Source organism: Cryptomeria japonica, chromosome 2 (genome assembly GCF_030272615.1).
Source record: "Cryptomeria japonica chromosome 2, Sugi_1.0, whole genome shotgun sequence".
Lineage (NCBI taxonomy): Eukaryota > Viridiplantae > Streptophyta > Pinopsida > Cupressales > Cupressaceae > Cryptomeria > Cryptomeria japonica.
In genome coordinates this window covers 316015210-316038400 of record NC_081406.1, presented here as the reverse complement: position 1 = coordinate 316038400, position 23191 = coordinate 316015210, and the positions used below count along the sequence as shown (strand labels likewise).

Below are 23191 nucleotides of genomic sequence, written 5' to 3'. Positions count from 1 at the left end.
CAGGTGGGAAATTTTCCTTGGATTGCAAATTTTATTTTTCTCTTGTTTTAGTGTTGTAGGGAAATTTTAAGTCAATTACAAGTGCACTTTATGTATTTTTCAAACTTGTAACTTTTTATTTTCCCATTGTTGCTTTTTGTCTTTTAAGTCATTGTAGGAACTTTTTGGACATATTACAAGTTAATTTAAAATTATAAGTCAAAAAGAACTTGTAATTGCTTTTAAAAGTTCCTACTTAAGTGATTTTAACATGTAATAGGGATTTTATTTCTTTATTACAAGTTTTAAAGTTACTTTTTAGATGTAGTAGGGATTTTATTTCCCTATTACATGTTTTTATGTTTTTAGTCACTTGTAAAGGGAATTTTATTTCCCTATGACAAGTTCTTTTTTGAGTTGTCATTAAAACTTGTAAAGGGGATTTCATTTCCCCCCTACGAGCTATTTTGACTTGTTCTTTTCTCTCACAAACCCGATTTTCCTAAGAAATGAAAAGTGAAACAAATTAAAACTTGTAAAAGGGTTTCTTAAACCCGATTACATGTCTTTGCAAGGCATTTTCCTCAAGAACCCGACCTGCCTCTTCTCTTTAGAGTTCGATTTTGCCACAATTTCTAACCGATTTTGGTGGAGGAATCCATGGCATAAGGAGGCGTTTTGAATTCAAGGCAGATTTCATGTTTTTGGAAACACGTTATAGCTTTTTTGGTTGCCATTTCATTGATCTTTGACTGCGTTTTTCTCTCCATGAGCCGTTTTTGAATGCCACGTTTTGTAGTTGGAACTTAGGCATTTTTGCTTATATTTCTCCTACATGGGTTTTCCATGAGGATTTGACCTATTCTTTCTCCTTTTTGAAAGAATGGGTCAAATCTACTATCACCTTCTACTGTGCCAAGCTCTTGTTCAATGTCTGATCTACTGTCATCTTCTACTCCAAAGAAGATGAAATACAAATATGACAAGTACCAAAATGAGATCTCCCCTTCTCAAGTTTCCTCTTCCATGGAGCATATCAAAGATACGGAAATAGGACATGTTGACATGTCAAAGTTTGTTAAAAGGGTGGAGGATCCAAAGGATAGTAACATGCAGCGCCTGTTGGATAGTCATATCCATCATGCTTCTTCTTTTTCAGTGGCTGCCCTAGAACCTGAGTTTGTTCTTGCTTGTGCTCACCATTTTGATAAAGAGACAAGAAATATCAGAAATGATGATGGGGAGGCGATAATCCGTCTTGATGCAAATACTATTGAGAAAGTTTTCATAATACCAGCAGCACGTGTGTAGCACGTGTGTATATGGAGATTTCCAAAGATAGCGCAGCTGAATATTATGTTTCAAGGGAAAAGGATTGCAAACGCCACATTAACAAGTGGATCCATGAGCCACAAGCCGCTTTCACAAGGTGGGCTAAGTTATACCGTTGCAACTTCAAATGGGAAATTGGAGACATCATCACTCTCCTCAGGAGGATGTTGGGTCTAGAGCATTCTAATGTTTTTGAACCCTGGATGTATTAGTTTATCATGTTTATAAGGCAGTCCCATCACATCTCATGGGGTGAAATCATCAGTGATGCTTTGTGTGAACAACTTGCAGCAGTCCCTACCACCATGACGTTCTACATGAACTCATATTTGGTGTATCTAGCAGCATCACTTAGACACTTCCCTGGTCTTTCTACCGAGGGTGATCGCTTGCTTATACCTGTATGGGATTACTATGATCAGCTGCCTTTGAGACCCAGTAGATTGCATTATAGGAGGGTTCAGGATGCATTCTTTGGTTATTTTATGTGTCAATTTGACAAGGCACTAAAGAATAGAAGAGTATCAGATGAGGCATGGGAAAGAGTGAATGAATATGGCAGCTTATCCCTTCAATTCCCTACTTTCACTGATAAGATTATTCTTATGGAGTTGGGAAGAAAGATCATGGTTGTTCATGCACATCAATCTGTCAGGCATAAGGTTGGGATGGGGATTTCTACAACTAACCCATTGAAGATTGGCCGGTACTCCCTCATTACATCCACCAAAGCCAAAGCCATGGAGACCGAAATGTAGGAGATAAAACTCAAAAGGTTCAAGTCGAGTAGATTTCAACTACTGGGGTATGAAGGAGAGAATCAAAAAGTCCTTCTACATGTGCATTGCATAGAGGATATTTGGGTGGATCTCTGTACAAAGAAAGAAGTCTGTAAGATGGATTATTGCAGGCTCACCCTTGAGCAAATTGTTGATCTGAACCTGGTAGACATTCTGCAAGGAATGATTGATGATGGAAATGTACTCGATTCAAAGTACGTGAAAAGAGAGTTGATGAAGCACCACTTCCATCAATTTATTGGTCACATAAGGAGGGTACTTCCATTCTTAACAGATTTCAGCCTATCTTAGCTAACACTAATGCTTGGCTCAAAAATAACGGTGTGAGACTCATTAAGATCAAGGTTGGAAAAGAAGATGATTCTACAGGACCTCTCGGACAGAAGTCTGAAATCCAGATAGATAACAAGGAAGGTGCATCATCTTCGAGCACAAGAATCAAGTTGCAGGTTAGTCGGGCGATGGTACTTCCTCGTTAGGAAGTGACAATTCAAGGAAAGGAAAAATCCCAGCTCCATGTTCATGTGATAAGGGCACCACCGATAGATGTATAGGAAGATTAAATCTTCCTCTCTTGACTATGAGAAAACACACACAATCTGCCTTATTGAGAAAAAGCAATGCTTGGGGGAGACGATAGATGTTCATCTATGGTTGGGAGGGCAATGGCATTGCCCGTGGTTAAACGAGATTTTAAAAAAAAACGAGGAAGGGTCAAATGCCTCAACCCATCCTCTAATGTGTCCATAAGTCCCTTAGAAAAAAAGACAACCAACCTTCTTTGTATAATATTAGGAACATTCATCAAGAGCCTCTGAAATTTTGATATGTAAGTGTCTAGAGAACCGTACTTTTTCAGCCATGCAAGATCCCTAAAGCACAATTCAATATCCGTTTTATGAAACCTCTCAATGAGTTTGTTGGTGAACTCATCGTAAGTGATAATCAGGTTGTGACCCAAGGTAACTAGACCATGATACCACCACTTGTGAGCTATGCCATCCAAACGCAAAGTAGCATACTTAATTGTCTCTTCCTTTGACATAGGTCTAAGAGCCAAGTAGCTATCTAGCGTTTGAAACCAAGCTCTAGTTGTGCATTTGTCACTTCCGTCAAAGTGAGCTAGAGTTACCTTAACCAAGGCTTGTTGTAAACCCCTCTATAGTGCTGATCCTCTCTACTCCACTCTATGATCTCCCCTCTTCTTCCACTGATTCAAATGATCATTAAGCATAAATGGATCTTAATCTTCTCTTGGAGAAATATCATAGTCGGCATGAGACATTGTCTCACCTTATCAATCAATGGGAGTTGAGCATCCTAAATTACTAGGGCCTCCTCACTACATACAAAAGTGGGCTGCAGGGGCCTAGGAAGGGATCTAAACATTGCTGCAACTATGTGTTTGTTATTCTTTTGCTGGCTCCCTAGTATGCATGGTATTCTAAACCCCCTGTGGCATGTCTTGGTTGAACTTGGCAAGCATTTGAGACATCATGTCTAGCATTGCATCAAACTTTCTTTCAGCTTGGGTGTTAGGACCTACTGAACCAGCCTTCTCCTTGTTATTATAAGCCAAAATATTCAAATCTTCACCTTAGATGTCAATATCTATCAACAACACTCAAACATTTCCCATAGGATTAAACACCAAAATTGGAAAAAGAGGTAGCCGCAAAACCATTGACAAACCACTAGCATCAACTTCAATGCAACCTACACTTGTACGATCTACAGGAAGGGGCGATTTGATCTAGAAAACAATTATCAGCTAAAACCATCACAAAACATCTTGCAAGGGCTCGCCTAGCCTTGAAGATTCATTTGGTGCAATAACCAAAATAACGAAACCAACCCACCAACACCAGCATCCAAAATAGAGGGTACACCCAACCTTAGAGGGATGTACCACCAACACTAAATCACCTACACTATGCTCAAAACAACACCCAAAAAAATCAGGAACAATCACCAATATCTACTAAGAGCTCACAAAGCAATTCACCTGAAGATCTTCACTTTGTGAAAACCCAGAATCCAAATCTCTATGAAATTTGTATTTTATGTGTGCAAACACCAAACTAGCTAGGGTGGGTCTTTCACCATCGAAACCAGCAAATACTGATGAGGGTTTTCGTCCTCAATCATCTTCTAGAAGTACTCTATTCGTGTGCAACTTTGAATGAGAGAATGAGAGCCAAAAATCTCTTGATATAGACCTGGAGGGAAATAGGGCATTATCAAATTTCAAATATTTTATTTTCCCTCAAAAAGGCTCCTATAATATTTTAAAACTTAAGTTCCCATGTTACATCTCCTTGGGCATCCAACTTAGAGAACAACTTCACTTTGTAATATTTAATGCTAAAGTAAATATTAAAACATGACTTCATTATTTTAGTGCAAATGTGAAAATAATACCGACCACCTTGCAGAAAACCCACTTAGACACCAAAAACAGAAACCGATTGTGCCAAGACAAAACAAATGTTGAGGAGAGATGCTTAGTGCTAAAACGAGCACTTGCTATAAATACCAATGTTCTCCAAGAACTATGGAGAACAACCCAGAAAGCTCAAAATGCTACAACATTTGTGACCACCATGGAAACACCAATTGAACACCAACTCAACTTTCGAAAACCAAGAAAATTGTAAATTGAGATCTCCAAGGGAAAAGGAGTCCCCTAACCATCATTAAATAGCCTAAGGGAACTTAGGAGTAGGCTAACGGGAAACACAATATAACTAGGTCCAAGAAGGGGACATCACAGATGGGTTTCAGATCTTTAGGAGTTACAAAGCAAATTCTAGTTTTGGAGGAACTTAAAAGTTTTCATCCAGACAAATTTCAGTTATCAACAAGTCTTCAATGTGAAGTCAATTCTTTTATGATAGCTGATATATCTTTCCACTATTCATGTTTGGGCAACTTTTGAAGTGATTTTGGAGTTCTACAAGTCAAGTTGCAGCTCGGGTGTGTGTTAGATGTGTGTCGGTGAGATTTTCTAGTAGCTTCCTTGCTGTTCAGACCTGTAGCAGTGTGTTTTCGGTGCATTTTCAGACTTGCATCAACCTTCCTATTCATGTAACCAAGGTATCACATTGTCATTTAATAGCTGGATCGTTGTGTCATGTTATTTGTTACTATTGTGGGGTGTTAAAGCAATTCTTATTTAAATTAGCACTTGTTATCAACATGTTAATCTTCTTAATTTGATGATTATCATACCAATGTACTAATCATGTATGCTTCAGATGGTCTTACCACTGAAAGTTATTATTTCATGCATTCTATTGTAACATTGGATGTTAGTACCACCAGGGTGCTTTGAGATTTGATGATTTACTTATCCCACTGAATTAGTGGTTTACTATAATCACTCAGCAGTGGATAAGTGGAAGACACTTGTTTTTAACATTTCAATTTGTATAAGCTTTCCCATTGGATAAGTGGATGTGCCCATAAGCTTTCCTTCTTAATAAGTGCATGTGCCCTTACACTCACCGTTGAATTAAGTAGAAGATGCTTATTTACATTTCTTGTAATGTATATGCACCCTATTGATTATTTTGTCATTGATGTCAAAGGTTTTTTGTAAAGAGAATTGGAATGAAATACTAGTCAAGCTGCTAATTATTCATCAGATTTTCATCAACTACTTGGTTGTATGTTTGAGCTACTTGGCTACCTGGTTGAGCTACTTGGTTGTGTGCTTGAGCTAATTGGCTACTTGCCTGAGCTACTTGGTTGTGTGCTTGAGTTACTTGGCTACCTGGTTGAGCTACTTGGTTGTGTACTTGAGCTACTTGGCTACTTGGTTGTGTACTTGAGCTACTTGGCTACCTGGTTGAGCTACTTGGTTGTGTCCTTAAGCTACTTGGCCACCTAGTTGAGCTACTTGATTGTGTGATCAAGCTACTTGGTTGTGTGCTTGAGCTACTGGGATGCGTGGTTGAGCTAGTTGGTTGTGTGCTTGAGCTGCTTGGGTGTCTGCTTAAGCTGGTTGCCTATCCACTTCACCTACCTGCCTATCTATTACCTTGTACTTTGTCAATGTATCTACCATGTCACCTTTTTAAAGGTTGACTCTTCAAACAGCCAATAGAAAAAGAGAGGCATGTTTATCTTATTATGGGCTGTGTTTGTCTTGAATACGGCGGCTATTCTAGAAATGGAAAGGCAAGGCATCCATTTGGCCATATATAGATAGGGGCGCCAGAAGTTATTTTTGGCATTTTTATTAAAAAAGATTCCTTTGGTGTGACAGCATAAGAAAGTGGGGCAGCTTCTAGCCTTAGTAACACCTTTTGCACTTATGTTTCAAACAAAATTTGTTTTTTTGAGAATGCATTGATGATTACATGTTCACGTGAAAGAAGTTTCTCGTTGGCTTAAAGACTTTTGTAACTTTTTTTTTCTGCTGTCAGAGATTCTTGAGATCATGAATATTATATGTTTTTTTAACTATCGTTTTCCTCCTTCGTGGATGCTATTATTGGCATAGATTTCTGGCACAACTATCATCGTGGAGCCTATTATTGGCGTTGACGGATAGTGGCGGGATATATATTTTTTCTTGTCTCATGGTTTGTTTGCGCTGTTAATATTTGTTCTTTTGAGTTGGGAGTGCTCACAAAGTATGTAACTTGATATACATGCATCATGCAAACTGGTGAAAATAAGGAGGTGAAAAAAATATCTCTTGTTTAGTCTGCTGCAAGTTTATTTTTGATACCTTAACGGCTGTGAAAACGGGAGTGTGTCATGTCCCCTCCTTGATCGTTATATATATCCTAAATGAAGTAATTATTATTATTAATTAATATAATAATAACAACGAACTTCTATTTGAAGTTAATTTATTTATTAAATATATTATTTAATTAATATTTATTACTAATAATATTCCTGAAATATTCAAATTAATATTAGCTCTTACTTGGCATCAAAATACAATTGGAGGTTCTAAATCAATTATCACAGGTATAAGGGATCAACAGCTCATCACAATCACCTTGAAATAATATTGCCTACGATGTATATATCTTCCGTTACACTGTAAAATGTAAGTACTTAGGCACTGTGGTAAAAAGACTTTGTGGATGTGGACATAAGTGAAAGATTGAAGCCATCCAAGAACCATGGAGAATACGTAGCTGGCAAAGATAAATGGTAGGAGTCATTATAAATAAGACATCGAAATATTAATGTTTGACTGAATCGTAATCAAGAGTCACTAATTAAATTGGGGGATAAGAGGATGTGATACCATAGTTATCTCCTATCAAAGAAGTCAACATAATGAAGAGAATTGACAGCTCATGAAGAGGATCGATATAATGACCGTAAGTCTGCATTGCTTATCAGACCGATCTCATAATAAGGTTAGACATTATCAAGCGGAGACATGATATAATAGGCAGATCAATGACGATAATTACTACTACCCAAGGATATCGATCAGTCATCAATAATAGTTGTTAGCCCTTATGAATAGCAACGTATAAATATATTGCTACATATCGGTAGATAATATCTAATATGAGGACATGATTAAGATTAATGCTAACCCATCATTAATCGCAACAGTATGATGAGTCATTAAGAACAGCGATTATGCTAATTGATAGAAAATAACTTAATTAGATATGAAGACAAACCGCTGGGTATGGATGGTGTCCACATCGCATATGAAGAGGTGCCATCCTATGGTTTTGCAAGGTATAAATGGGAGATCAAACACTGTCCAACAAGGGGAGAAAGGGAGAAAGGAGGAAGCAGCGGGTGGTCTAAGGAAAGCTGCGAACAGCAAAAGGAACTGCAGAGTGGAAGTTGCTACAGTGGGTGCAGATAGGTAAGGGATGTCACAAGTGTAGATAATTACGATAATTACTACTACCCAAGGATATCGATCAGTCATCAATAATAGTTGTTAGCCCTTATGAATAGCAACGTATAAATATATTGCTACATATCGGTAGATAATATCTAATATGAGGACATGATTAAGATTAATGCTAACCCATCATTAATCGCAACAGTATGATGAGTCATTAAGAACAGCGATTATGCTAATTGATAGAAAATAACTTAATTAGATATGAAGACAAACCGCTGGGTATGGATGGTGTCCACATCGCATATGAAGAGGTGCCATCCTATGGTTTTGCAAGGTATAAATGGGAGATCAAACACTGTCCAACAAGGGGAGAAAGGGAGAAAGGAGGAAGCAGCGGGTGGTCTAAGGAAAGCTGCGAACAGCAAAAGGAACTGCAGAGTGGAAGTTGCTACAGTGGGTGCAGATAGGTAAGGGATGTCACAAGTGTAGATGTAAATGAATATAGTTAATAAATATTTTAATATATATATTAATGAATATTAATAATAAATATTTAAATATATATATTAATGAATATTAATAATGAATATTTTAATATATATTTTAATGAATATTGTAATATATATATCAATGAATATTTTAATACATATATTAATGAATATTTTATTACATATGTTAATGAATGGTTCTTAGATGTTAATAAATACACCTCAATGAATAGTTAGGAATATATGTTAATAAATAAATATGAATTTTGGATAATGGATATTTTGCTGAATATATGTTAGGGAATACATGTTAACTTAGGAATATGTAAATGTGGATTATGGAACGGAAAATATTAATAAATTGTAAAATGTAATATAAATGTGATTACATGATGGAGGCTATAGGGAGGAAACTCCCTTAGTCTAATGGAGGCATTATGATAATCCCTGGTAGGCAGTATATATACTGAATATCTATATGCATATATATGGCTTGGTTGACTAAGTTCATCCAAGAAGAGACGGATCTGGCCGGTCCCCTCTGATGGACTTGGATGATGAGATGCATCATCCAAGGCAAGGAATTGACATATGGTCTTCCTTGGATGGCTTGGGTGTAAGAAATTACACTCAAGACAGGAATCGAATTAACCTTCGATTTCCTGGATGGCTTGGGTGTAAGTAGTTACATCCAAGACAGGAATTGAAGTAACCTTTGATTTCCTGGATGGCTTGGAACCAAGATGGGTTCCAAGAAAGCAAGCTTCACAGCTACCTAAGGACATATCTCCGTATGGCATTCGTATCCTTTTTATTAGATAAGAATTGTGATTAGTGTTAATGAAGTATTTTAAAAGTTAAATTGCAAGTTAGATTAGTTATATATATATATATATTTGTTGTATTCTAACAATCTGTTTGCAGGAAAGTGATCTCTAACTAGTAGGGACATTACAGAGTGTTGTGTATTTGTTGATACGATGTTTGAAGTGCTGAGTGGATTTTGATTTTTTTGAAGTCTTGCATTTGAATTGATGCTAAACTGGAGTCAGTGCTTCAATTGGACAGAGTTGGTGCTTCTAAGAGGGTTGGTGCTCTCGGTGAGTTGGTGCTCACTTGTGTAATCTAGGTCAGTGCCCATTTTTGTTAATGAAAGCTATTGTGTGTTGAGACATGGACCAGCTAGGACTCAAACCTAGGACCTTCTAACGCTGCTGAAGTGCTCTACCACTAAGCTACTGGCCCCTCTTGGACCAGTCCATCATCGGTCCAGGTGTGGCTTATTTCCAACACCAACATCCCCCCTTAAGCCACACCTCTCGTGTGCTTGGGGCTGCTTAGGGCTCCTAGCCTTAACCTGGCTCTGATACCATGTTGAGACATGGACCAGCTAGGACTTGAACCTAGGACCTTCCAATGCTGCTGAAGTGCTCTACCACTGAGCTATTGGCCCCTCTTGGACTAGTCCATCGTCGGTCTAGGTGTGGCTAATTTCCAACACCAACATTGTGTGCCTTTGTTTTTTACCCGGAATGGTTTGCCATGTGAAATTTGGTGTTTGCATCTTGATGTTTGCTCCCTCTATGTTTTATGTCTTTTAAAAATTTAAAATACAGATTCACTCACTCCTGCCCCGCCAACCCCCCCTCCATCCCCCTCTCAGTATTTTCTGTGTCTAATGCTTTTCTTTCAACATTGCATTTCAATTGATTGTAATCCTAAAAACCGTTTGCTCTCACCTTGCCCATACCAAGATCTGGGTGATCAAAAATTGGAAAGGATTCTGCATTGCATCTTATTTTTAGTTAGGAGTTATATTTTTCAAAAAACAAAATCTAGGGTGGATATTACATAGTAATACTATATGAAGACTAAGGGGGGCAAGTCAGCAGTAAAATACAGGGATTAGCAAGCATCTTGTTACAAAATTCTGCCTAGAAAAAAAACAAAGTAAAACATTGAAGGGTACAGAGAAAGCTGTATATCTAAATTTGTATGGCGATAGTCATCACTAAGAATTCAGCATGATTAGGTTGCAGAAACCTTCACTCCTTCCTTATTTTTGATGTTCTTGCCTTCCTTTTGGATGTTCCTGCAAACCAAGTCTGCGAAATTGGCATCTTGGTGAGGTTGTTGGTTCGTGAAATTGCTAGCCATTGTATGTTTCCTGGCTGCTTTTTGCACGACACTTCTTTCTTTCAAGAGTGAGGATTGCTTCAACAATGTACCACTTTATTTCTTATCTTGTTATGGTCGTGCTGTCAAATATTTCAGACAATCAACGTAATTTTCATTATTTTTCTGGAGATGAATATTGTGCAATCATATTGTTGGTGAAAGCAATTGACCAACATTTTTGAGAGGCTTTAATGCATCTCTTTATTTTTTCTTGTGGCCTCAACATCCTTTGCAACTTTGAAGATGGCACCTTTGGTGTTGGCAAGGACAAGTTACAGCTGTCCGTTGGAATTAACATTGGCATGGAGATTGACAGGAAAGTTAAGGTTCGGATTGTAAAGAGGATTTACAAGTAGGCATGTTTGGAGGGGGATTATTGGACTCCTGGCATCTGGTGTTCTCATATACTCCAGGACTTTCATGAAAGACCATTGCACGTTGTTTGATATGGGAATTGGTAGCCTAAGGATGCCCCACAGGAATGCAAGACATGACTTTACACTTTTTGTAGTAGAATTTTGGAAGAGATCGAGAAGAGGGAATTTGTATAGGCCTTATAAAATCTCCATCACTTTTACAGACATTGAAAGTAGTGGAATTCTGCTGGAAAGAAGAAAAAGTATTACCTGAGCCATGAAACAATCTTTCAATTAATGAGGTTATGGGTTTCCTCTAACCCATTTATGGTGTAAATCTGTGCTAGAATTTGCATATTTTGCTATACTTATGATGGATTGCATCTTGCTTCTTTTGAGTTTCTTTCTTGCTAGGAAGCTGATACACAATTTCAAAGAGCTGGCATCCGCAACAATTTTGAGAAAGGAAGAGAGTATATCTTCATCATAAATCTAAACATATCTGTATATTCTTTTATTATTTGTGTTTGTTATTATCTATAACTATCTTCTGGCCATATCATTTAAAAAATTCATTCATTTTTTAATGTTAGCATTAGGAACAGATCTCCCTAGAAGCCAGTTACTTTTTTTAAATGTCTGCATTACCTTTTACTTACTGTTTGTAAATGAAGAAGGAAACTATTTCCTTGTTTTAACATGAAAGTGAGACCTTATAAATAATTATAGCTCAATCACTTTAAAAGTTAAATTTAGAGCCAAAAAGTGTTTATCATGCTTCATCATATAAATTTGTATGAACACTAGAAGATTGTTACATCTTTTTCAGAGTTATGGATATTCTTTACAAGTGATGCTTTATATATGAAGGAAATGCAGTAAAGAGTAAAAATAAAGTATTCTAAAGTACTTGTATTCTTTGTTTGTGAATAGGTGGAAACCACAAAAATATTTTTGCGGGATACAACGATCATCTCACCATATGCACTTCTTTTGTTTGGTGGCCCAATAAATATACAACATCAGGTTTGGCCTTTTACCCTGAATGAGGAGATCAAACCCATACTCATCTTGGCCTTCTATTTCTTCTATGAAACAGAAGTGTAGGAACATTTGTCATATTCATAATGTGCTGTCAGAAATATTATAACATGAACATGGTTTGACTATTTTTCACATACTTTTTAATGATTCCTTTTTCATGTTCAAATGAACCAGAAAAAGGAAATCATATCACTTTCATGAATTAGTAATTTCTCAACATCATATGGTAATATATCAACATTGTATGGCTTCCAGAAGATTTTGAATGAAGACTGGCATTGAGACAGAGAATGGGGTGCATATATTTATCGTTTATTTATGGCAATAAAATAATGCAAGAGATTGTCCGGATTAGAGATAGGAACACACAACAAAGGATTTAGAAAGGAGGCTCAAGGGCCGATGTTATATACCTCTTATAGAATTTTGTAATTATCATTAATTCAACATGGCAAAGAAAAGTTTTGGTTACACCACACATCACTTTATGCGGAAATACTACCCATGCATGGTACATCAAACATTTCTTTACAAATAATCACCACAAGGACAAAAAGAATTAATAATGTTTTGTGAAGAGACATGTTTATTGCACATCAGCTTCATATCTCCCTTCTCTTTGTAAGTATATTTACGTACAAGAAGATGTATTAGTCATCCAGCTTCATTTAACATTCAATAGCTATAGTTGTTCTCATGGACTTCAACAGATATATATCAACAAATATAAATCAGGTTTTATCAGAAAAGCATCTGAGAGCATTATATTTTTTACTTCCAGAACTAATTCATGACAGCAAATTGAACTTCACTGTCTATAATTATTGAATACAATTGAATGAATCTGATTAAGTTATGTGTTGTCCATTCAAATGTAAGAACTAAGAAGCAAGGGAAAAAAACATAAAACAGAAAATGACTATCTTCTTCCTAGTTTTGAATCACCCTTAGAGGGAGAGAGAGAGACTATATCCCTGAGTTTTATCTGATTTATTGAGTGAAAGATCATGTCCCTGAGTTTTAGAATTGTTATCAATTTTTTCACCTATGTGATCCAATTCAAAATTTGAAAACCACCAGTAGATCTAACCAAGGGCTGCTTTTTTCAGTGTTCGTGAGGTGTGGCTCTGATATGTGATGGAAATTTGGGGAGAGTTATACAAGCCAAACAGAAAAAAACTATACATAAAATACCATTGCTTCTCTAAATTTTGTTCAATAATTTTTACATATTTTTAAAAGTTACGTCTCCTATATTATAGGAAACCTCCTATAACAACACCCTTTACACAGATGAGTTATTTTAACCAAAGAAGCAATAATATGTGATCAGCCACGATTAATTGCAACTAATCGCAAATCGGCGGCAGTGATGATTTTTTTCCCTTGAATCAAGTGGAAAAATTGTTGACCAATGGTCAACTATTTTTCCACGATTAATCGCCATTAAACCACAAAAAAACACAGATTAAAATGCGAAAAAAATTGCATCGGGCCGGAAACCCTGTTGTGACCTTTTCACACATCGCCCCATTGCAAATGGGGACCCCCTATTTTTGCTTTTTAGGGTTTTGCCTTGGCGTCGCAACTGCTAATCACCAGTCTTTTTACAATGAGGAGTTAGAGTTTTTGAGAAGTCATCTAGGTCAAATAGGGAAATCATGCTCAAAACAGTGTTTGGACACCATCAAAGCACTCAGAAGCCTGAAGGACGAAAGACGCAATTGCTTAGGGTCAGTTCTAACACCTTCCTATTTTTGTGGGATTCTGAATTTTTCGCTTTTTGCATTTTTATCTTTTTTTAGTTTTGGCACTTTGGGACCAATCCGAGAAGCAGCTTTTTTGGCCTACTTTTTTCTTTTTCCAGCTCTTTCGAAAGTTGACCTAGGATTGAGTCCCTTTGGTCATGGCAACAGCGTTCCTATCTTCAGAATCAAAATTTTGTGTCTTCAAGTACAAAAAGCAAGGGAAAATCTCCAGGCAAGGTATTGTTCCAGATATTCTAGACAAACATAAATTCATCCAAGTATTCATGTCTCAAGCCAGTTCAAAGTGTGCCACCATTGGAGTTGGCAAGGTTCGAGAAATATCCAACCTATCATCAAGACCGCCATGCCATGAAGTCAAGATGGCTATCCAAGCATCAAGTTTGCCTTGGAAGGAATGGAGAGGAGATGGCAAGGGATATGCATAGTCCGCTATGCTTCAGCATGCAAAAGGAAACTCTGCCCTAGCACATGCACAATGACTTGACAATTATGAAGTCCATCAAGAAGAAATCAAGGTGAGCATGGTATGAAGATGGCACAAGAAAGTTGAAATCCGCCATGGCATGTTGAGCTCAAAGTCCGCCCAAGGTAGGGAATGGCATGAGGTTAAGAAAGTCCGCCCAGCTATGTAAGAAAGTGGCAAGACATCTACAATGTCCACCCCAAGCTTGGCGAAGCAATGATAAAGTCCGCCAAGGAAAGAATCAAGGAAAATGGCATAAGCATCTCAGAGTCCGCCATGCACATTGTTCAAGCAACTGTCAGGTCCACCTAGCAGCAAAGAAGGTCAAAACATGGCCAAACAAAGGCCAATTCTGCCCGAAGTTAAATTGAAAATGTCCAACAGCACATGAAGTCTACCCAGCTAGTAAAGGAAGTGGCATGAAGTTGCTAAACCCCACCCAAGCATGGCCTGCTGATGCTAAAGTCCACCCAGCACTTGGTTGAAATTTCTTGACAAGCATGAAGTCCACCTAAGTTTGGCTGGCCAAGTGTAAAGGCCTCCCAGCACATGAGAGAGTTAAAAATGGCATGTTCCAAGGAGAAGTAAGAAAGAGAAGTAAGTTGTCTTGAAAACTATGAACTCTGCCAAGGTTAAAATGAAATATCCTAGCACATCATCAAGTCTACCAAGGAGAAGCATGGCATGGGAAAGGTAAAGTCCACAAAAGAAAAGCACAATTTGGCCTATCATGTGACCAAGTCCCCCTTGACACTTTGAGAAAAATGGCATAACACATGACAAAGTCCACCATAAGTGAAGGTTTGGTCAAGTTTGGAAAGTCGGAAAAGTTTATCCAATGCTTGGAGAAAATTTCAAAAATTCATCCAACACTTAGAATTAATTATTTTTCAAAGATTTATTCAACACTTGAAAATTTTTGAACACATGAATTTCTAAAGACTCTTTGCCAACACATTCACCTACCCAAGGAAAGGAATTTCCAAAATTGGACCCAAGTGTTGGAATTTGCCAAGAGAAAATAAAAAAAATGGTTGTGTGGAATTTTCCACAACTAAAGAGTCAAATTTTGACTAAGTGTTGGAAAGGAAACAGGAAGAATAAAGAGGAGCAAAGAGGAAAAGTAAAATCCTTGTCCAAGGATGGAGTCTGTCCTACTTAACAGAATTGAAGACAAATCCACAAGCAAAGTTCATTCAAACATAGAGATGGCCTAAATCTTGGTAGGTGTTGGAGGGTTCGCATGAAAGTGTCACAAAATGAAATTGAATAGCCAAAATTTGGCTAAGTATGGAAAATACTTCACAGAGAAAATTCTGGATTCCTCCATTGTGGCGAAGGCACAAAAGAATTCTTCTCCAAATTCAAGGCACTTGAAAGAATTTCAAGGCATCAAGAAAGAAAAGTCTTCAAACTTGCCAAAAATATAGAAAGAAATTTCGGACTTCTTGGAGGATTTCATTGAGGCAATCAAGGCAACTTCTTGAAGGATTTCATCTCCTGAAGAATTAAAGACAAGCTCCCAACTAGAACCAGATGGTGACAAGAAGAGTATCCCAAATAGATATCCATACTTAGACAATTTCTTGACACAAATTGGAGAATTCAAAGGAATAATAGGAATCCAAGATCAAAGCTAGGAGGAAGCAAGCACAAAGGACAGAGTTGTTTTGCCGATTAATTCCCCAAATGATGAAATCCTTCAAGAAGTTGCCTTGATTGCCACCAGATGGTGACAAGAAGAGTATTCCAAATAGATATCCATACTTAGACAATTTCTTGACACAAATTGGAGAATTCAAAGGAATAATAGGAATCCAAGATCAAAGCTAGGAGGAAGCAAGCACAAAGGACAGAGTTGTTTTGCCGATTAATTCCCCAAATGATTAATGCTACTATGGTTTTGACATCTCAAATCCCTACAAACACTAATATGATCAAACACTACAATATTATATTAATCTACACATGATATTCTAATGAACCATAACAAATGTGCTAACACACCTAATGAACCTACAGGAATGATGTAATATTCCCAACAATATGTGAACTATGATGGATAGTCCATCCAATAGTTCATTGCTAACAAATTTATGGAAGAAAAAATCTAATTCCGAACTTGTCAAATAGTAAAATCAACTAGAAGAATGTAAATGAGAGATACTACTATGCACAATTAAGGAGACAAAGGATTTACCTTAGAGAAATCCATGTGTGTGAGAAAACTCTAGAAAAATGCAAACTGCAAGTTACTTAAAATCCACAATTTCCATGGCCAACACAAAGCTCAGAGAGTTTCAACCCCTAAGACATCTAATTATAATATAGGTGTCATGTCCCCTCCTAGATCGTTATACATAGAAAGAGAGAGAGACCCCAAATGAATTAATAATTACCAACGAAGGAATATTTGGAAGTTATTTATTTATTAAATATTATTATAACTAATAAATATTCCTTAAAGGATAAGGATGGGAAAAAGAATACGTACAACGTAATCCTATGCTTTTTCTCCAACGAACAAGAAAAGTATTTAGACTAATTGACATTAATTGGACATACATCGCTAGTGGTCCGCAATTGTGTGGAGTCTCTAAAAGAGACAAAATTGCAACACAATTGTGAATGTAATCAGAAGACCATTATGATAGATGGGTTCAAGGGTGGTGTTTAGCATGAACCACCATTGAAGAACACTAATCGTATAGTCAACGATCATGATTAAGGACATATCGTGCACTCTAATAGAATTTGCACCGAATGTAAAAATACTTAATAATGTTAATGCACGGATTAATTGAATTAGGTTAAGGTAAATAAATAATTAAAATAATAATATAAATAAATGAAAAATATATTTAAGTTATTGCTATTTAATAATTAATATATTTAAATGGAATGGTACAACATATTTAATATTTATATTTAAAATGAAATAAAATGTAATATTTAATATATTTAATATTTAATATATTTAATATTTAATATATTTAATATTTAACATATGTAAAAGGAAACCATATTTAATAAGCATGACTAAGGTAGTGGTTACTCCCGCACGAAGTGGTGCGTGGGTAACTGCAGCCTAGGCTGCGATTATCCCCACACCCCTTCATGCGGAAGGGGCCCGTGGAGGGGCATACCCCCTCACGGGTTATATTAAGAACAACAGCAGGGGTTAAAAAGGAGGCAAGGAGGAGGGCGGACAAGGGAAAAGGTAAGGGAGAGCAGACTGCGGAGGTAAGTAAGATACAAGGTTTATTTATTAAATAATATAAGTGATACAAGGTTTTATTTATTAAATAATATAAGTATATTATTTAATATGTAATATCATTAGTGTAGTAATGTGTGAAACTCATTAATATGAGCTACTGAGTAATGTGTGAGGTTCGTTAATAGGTGATGTTAATTGTAATCTACACACACATATATATATATATATATATATATTCAATCAGAACAAGGAGTAACATAATGATTATAAATATAGATATTGATTATAATAGATAGGTAATGAAAGAAGTTAAGGTTAATGAATGTAATTAATGTATAGGTAATGTTTATGATAATGAATACTTTAATGAACATATTAATGAATGGTTTTCAGATATTAAGGAATAAGTATAAACCCTATGTTAATGAATTTGTACTAACCTACGTTAATGAATATACGTATCAAAGAATAGTAGGGATATAAATTAATAAATGTAATGTTCATTAATATTAATTAATGTGTAATGTTCATACATATGGGTAATGTGTAATATTCATTAATATGTTGATATTAATCGTAGTCTAGTGAATGTATATATATTAATTAATGTGTAGTATTCACTAGTCATTAAACATAGGTAAAAGATATAATTTGTTAATTGTTGTATTCATAAGTTTGCGTATTAAGAAAGATTAAGAATACAAAGGTATGTTAAGAAATGTAATGCATATGTAAAAGATGGAAGATTATATATATATCTATGTTAATTAAGAATACATTAAGAATTCATGTTAACACAAGGGATAGTCTATGAACTGAAACTATTATGCAAATGTATGGCTTGGTTGACTAAAACTCAACCAAGGAGAGAAGGATCTGGTCACCTCCCCTTGAGGACTTGGATGATGGCGACATCACCCAAGACAAGGAAAGGCAAGGCTCTTCCTTGGCTGGCTTGGGTATAAGAGGTTATACCCGAGACAGGACTCAAGGTCGGGCCGATCCCCTTTGAGGACTTGGATGATGAAGGCATCACCCAAGGCAAGGAAAGACAAGGGTCTTCCTTGGAGGGCTTGGGTGTAAGAGGTTACACCCAAGACAGGATTCGAACTCATCTTCGATTTCCTGGAGGGCTTGGAACCAAGGGGTTCCAAGAGGGCGAGCTTCACGGCCGCCTAAGGACATCTTGGAACCAAGGGGTTCCAAGAAGGCAAGCCGCACAGCCGCCTAAGGACATACTTTGTATGACATTCGTATCCTTTTAATTAGATAAAAATTATGATGATGTTAAATAAGCATTGAAGTTAGATTATAATTCAGATTACTTATATATACATATATGTTTGTCATGTTCTAACAATCTTTTTTGCAGGTTAATGATCTCTAAATAGTAGGGACATTACAATAGGTCTCTAACAAATCTAATCAGTCTACTATGACTAACTACTCACTAAAGAATCTTGAAGCCCCCAATTGACTTCAACTCAATCCCTTCATGAACTTCTTCAATTCTAAGTAAATGATTCCTCTAGATGTTTTATCTAATTATAAATAGATATCCAAATGCAAGGTCGGGTATAGGTTCAAGGTTTAGGTTCATGTTAAAATAAATAAATATGCTAGTAATTTGCAAACAAATATCTAGGTTACTGAATCGGCTCATATACAAGCTGATTATGGGCACAAAACATCCTAGAATCATATCCCAATTTGAATCGCTTATAAATTCAACCAAGGTATGTATTTTTCTTGCTTGAAATATTTTTTAGGATTAATAATCGTATCTGGCCATTTCCAACAACTTTTTTTATGGGTTTTTTGTTGGTGTTGGAAATAAGCCACACCCGAACCGACGATGGACTGGTCCAAGAGGGGCCAGTAGCTCAATGGTAGAGCACTCCAGCAGCATTGGAAGGTCCTAGGTTCAAGTCCTAGCTGATCCATGTCTCAACATGGTATCAGAGCCAGGTCCAGGCTAGGAGCCCTAAGCACACAAGAGGTGTGGATATTTTCCTTGACTTAGAATAATTTCATTAGATCTTTGCCACACTTCTAACCCTAGAAAGTAATGCATTAGACCTAGATCCTTCATTTCAAATTCAGTAGTTAATTCTTTCTTACACCTAATGATGAGACTATCTTCACCAGTTAGAAATAAATCATCAACATTGTCATGTCCCCTTTTGGATCGTTATACATATACGGAGAGAAAGAGAGAGAGGCCCTAAAAGAAGAAATTATTATTTTATATAATGATTACCAACAAAGGAATATTTGAAATTTATTTATTTATTAAATATTATTATTTAATTAACATTTATTAATAGTTATAATATTCCTTAAACGATAAGGATGGGTTAAAAGAATACATACAAAGTAATCACATGTTTTTCCTCCAACAAACAAGAATAGTATTTAGACTAATTGACATTAACATTTATTCGGACATTACATCGCTAGTGGACCTCAATTTTGTGGAGTCTCTAAAAGAGACAAAATTGCGAATGTAATCGAAAGACCAGTATTATATATAGGTTCAAGGATTGTGCTTAGCAAGAACCACCATTTAAGAAACTAATCGTATAGTCAACGATCATGATTAAAGACATATAGGGCACTCTTAAGAGAATTCACACCGGATGTAAAAATACTTAATAATGTTAATGTATGGATTAATTGAATTAGGCTAGTGTAAAGAAATGGTTAAAATTAAGTAATCTATGAAAAAATAAGGAAATATATTTAATTCATTTTAATAAAAGAAATGATATTTAATAATTAATATATTCAAATGAAATGTTATTTAATATTTAAATATATTTAAAATGAAATTAAAGGTAATATTTAAATAAGGAAATATATTTAATTCATTTTAATAAAGGAAATGTTATTTAGTAATTAATATATTTAAATGAAATAATTCTTAACATTTAATATATTTAAAAAGAAATGATATTCAATAATTAATATATTTAAATGAAATGTTATTTAATATTTAAATATATCTAAAATGAAATTAAAGGTAATATTTAATACAAACCATGCATGACTTACAAATGAACCCATGGACTCCTAAATAGGCTGGTTACTTCCGCATGAAGTGGTGCGTGGGTAACTGCAGCCTAAGCTGCGATTACCCCCGCACCCCTTCATGCGGAAGGGGACAGTGAGGGGGACACAACCCCTCACAGGATATAATAAGGAAATACAGAAAGAGGGCAGCAATAATTATGTTGTTTGGAAATTACTTACAAGTATAGATATGAGATGTTAAGACTGCTAATAATATATAGTATAATGCTATGAGTGCAAATTAAGACTATTAATATGATATATGAGGAAAACGGGAGAAGTGTCTTCTACTGCAGACGAAAGATAAGGAACAGGTGGTTTATTGTATTAAATAACATACGTATATTAGTTAATGTGTTTTTATTAATATGTAACGTCATTATTATTAATGTGTAATACTCATTAATATTAGTTAATGGGTAATGTGTAATGTTAATTAATAAGTGATGTTAATTGTAGTCTAGTGTATATATATGTCTTAATCAATGTATAGTATTCATTGGTCATAATGTGTAATGCTAATGAATAAGTGATGTTAATTGCAGTCTAGTGTATATATATGTATTCATTAATGTATAGTATTCACTAATCACTAAAAATAGGTAAAAGATATAATTTGTTAATTATTGTATACATAAGTTTGCATATTAAGAAAGATTATGAATACAAAGGTATTTTAAGAAATGTAATGCATATGTAAAAGATGGAAAATTATATATATCTATGTTAATTAAGAATACATTAAGAATTCATGTTAACACAAGGGATAGTTTATGAATTGAAATTGCTATGCAAATGTATGGCTTGGTTGACTAAAACTCAACCAAGAAGAGAAGGATCTGGTCAATTCCCCTTGAGGACTTGGATGATGGAGGCATCACCCAAGACAAGGAAAGGCAAGGGTCTTCCTTGGTTGGCTTGGGTATAAGAGGACAGGACTCAAGGTCGGGCCAATCCCCTCTGAGGACTTGGATGATGAAGGCATCACCCAAGGCAAGGAATAGACAAGGGTCTTCCTTGGAGGGCTTGGGTATAAGAGGTTACACCCAAGACAGGATTCGAACTCATCTTCGATTTCCTGGAGGGCTTGGGACCAAGGGGTTCCAAGAAGGCCGGCCTCACGGCCGCCTAAGGACATACTTACGTATGGTATTGTATCCTTTTTATTAGATGGAAATTATGATTATGTTAATTAAGCATTGAAGTTAGATTATAATTTAGATTACTTATATATATATATGTTTGTTGTGTTCTAACAATCTGTTTTGCAAGTTAATGATCTCTAATTAGTAGGGACATTACAAACATATAAAACCAGAATTAGCATTTCACCATTAAATGCTTTAAAGTAAATGTTAGGATCAGCATCATTCTTATAAAATCCTAAACTAAACTAAGTACTTATCAATTCTTTCATACCAAGCTCTAGGAGCTTGCTTGAGGCCGTAGAGAGCTTTCTTCAATCTGCACACATGAGTCTCTCTATTATGAATCTCATAACCTTCAGGTTGTTCAATATAGACTTCTTCCTCAATAACACCATTAAGGAAGGTAGTCTTTACATCCATTTGATGTAATTTCCAACTTTTGGCTGCAACAATAGCTATAATAGTTCTAATAGAAGTATATCTAGCAACAGGAGCAAATGTTTCTTCATAATCTATGCCTTTCTTTTGAGAAAAACCACGAGCTACAAATCTAGCTTTATATTTCTCTATACTACCATCAGCAGCATGTTTAATTTTAAACAACCATTTGGAAGAAACAATAGACTTACCTTTAGGTCTAGGCACAACATCCCAGACATCATTCTTGATGATGGATTGATACTCTTCGTCCATAGCTAACTTCCATGCTTGCTGGTTCATAGCTTCTTCTATGTTGGATGGTTCAACCTCAATGATGTTGCACATCATTGCAACATAGTTAGGGAGGTTCTGAGGTCTCTTACTTTCTCTGAAAGTGCCACTAGGAGCTGCAAACTTTTCTGCATCTTGAATTGTGCTTCTAACCCAAAGGGGTCTTTTCTTGCTAACTGCAATATCTCTAGGTCCATCAGTTGGAACTAGAGACTCAGGAGGATCAGCATGCTTAATAGGTTCAGGAGGCTCAATAGGCTCCCTCTAAATCTTAGGGTTAGTATCAATATCCATATCTTGATTATCATTAACTTCTTTATCATTATCAATAAGAGAACCTTTAGATTTCTTGAAAGCAATATTTTCTTCAAAGGTGACATCCCTACTTACCTCAATGTACCTTTGACCAAGAATGTAGATGCGAAATGCCTTGGAAGATTCACTATATCCAACAAGGATACCCTTCTTCCCAGAAGGCTCTAACTTAGTCATCTTTTCCTTTGGCACATGAACATAGACAGGACTTCCAAAGATCCTTAGGTGGCTAATATCTGGTTTGACTCCTGTGAAAGCTTCCTCGGGAGTTATGTTCTTCAGGACACGGTGAGGACATCTATTCTGAATGTACACAGCAGTCTTGGATGCTTCAGCCCACAAGAAGATCTGCAGGTCTTGATCGTGAATCATAGCTTTGGCAGCTTCAACAATGGTTTTATTCTTTCGTTCAGCTACACCATTTTGCTGAGGATTGTAGGGAATGCAGAACTCCCTCTTAATTCCTGTTTCTGC

General features: G+C 36.0%; 1 protein-coding gene across 5 annotated transcripts in view; it reads left to right on the top strand.

Moving 5' to 3' along the window:
* Nucleotides 1-23191, top strand: part of LOC131070237 (DExH-box ATP-dependent RNA helicase DExH7, chloroplastic) — a 408882-nt gene that overhangs the window by 365955 nt on the left and 19736 nt on the right. For 4 of the 5 annotated variants that reach the window (XM_058005745.2, XM_058005743.2, XM_058005744.2 and 1 more), the window contains exon 33: nt 11909-12001. In XM_058005745.2, the coding sequence (XP_057861728.2) occupies nt 11909-12001 (93 nt within the window). Of the gene's footprint in view, nt 1-11908; nt 12002-12274; nt 12593-23191 lie in introns of those variants that run through there. The other variant, XM_058005747.2, reaches the window with a different exon arrangement.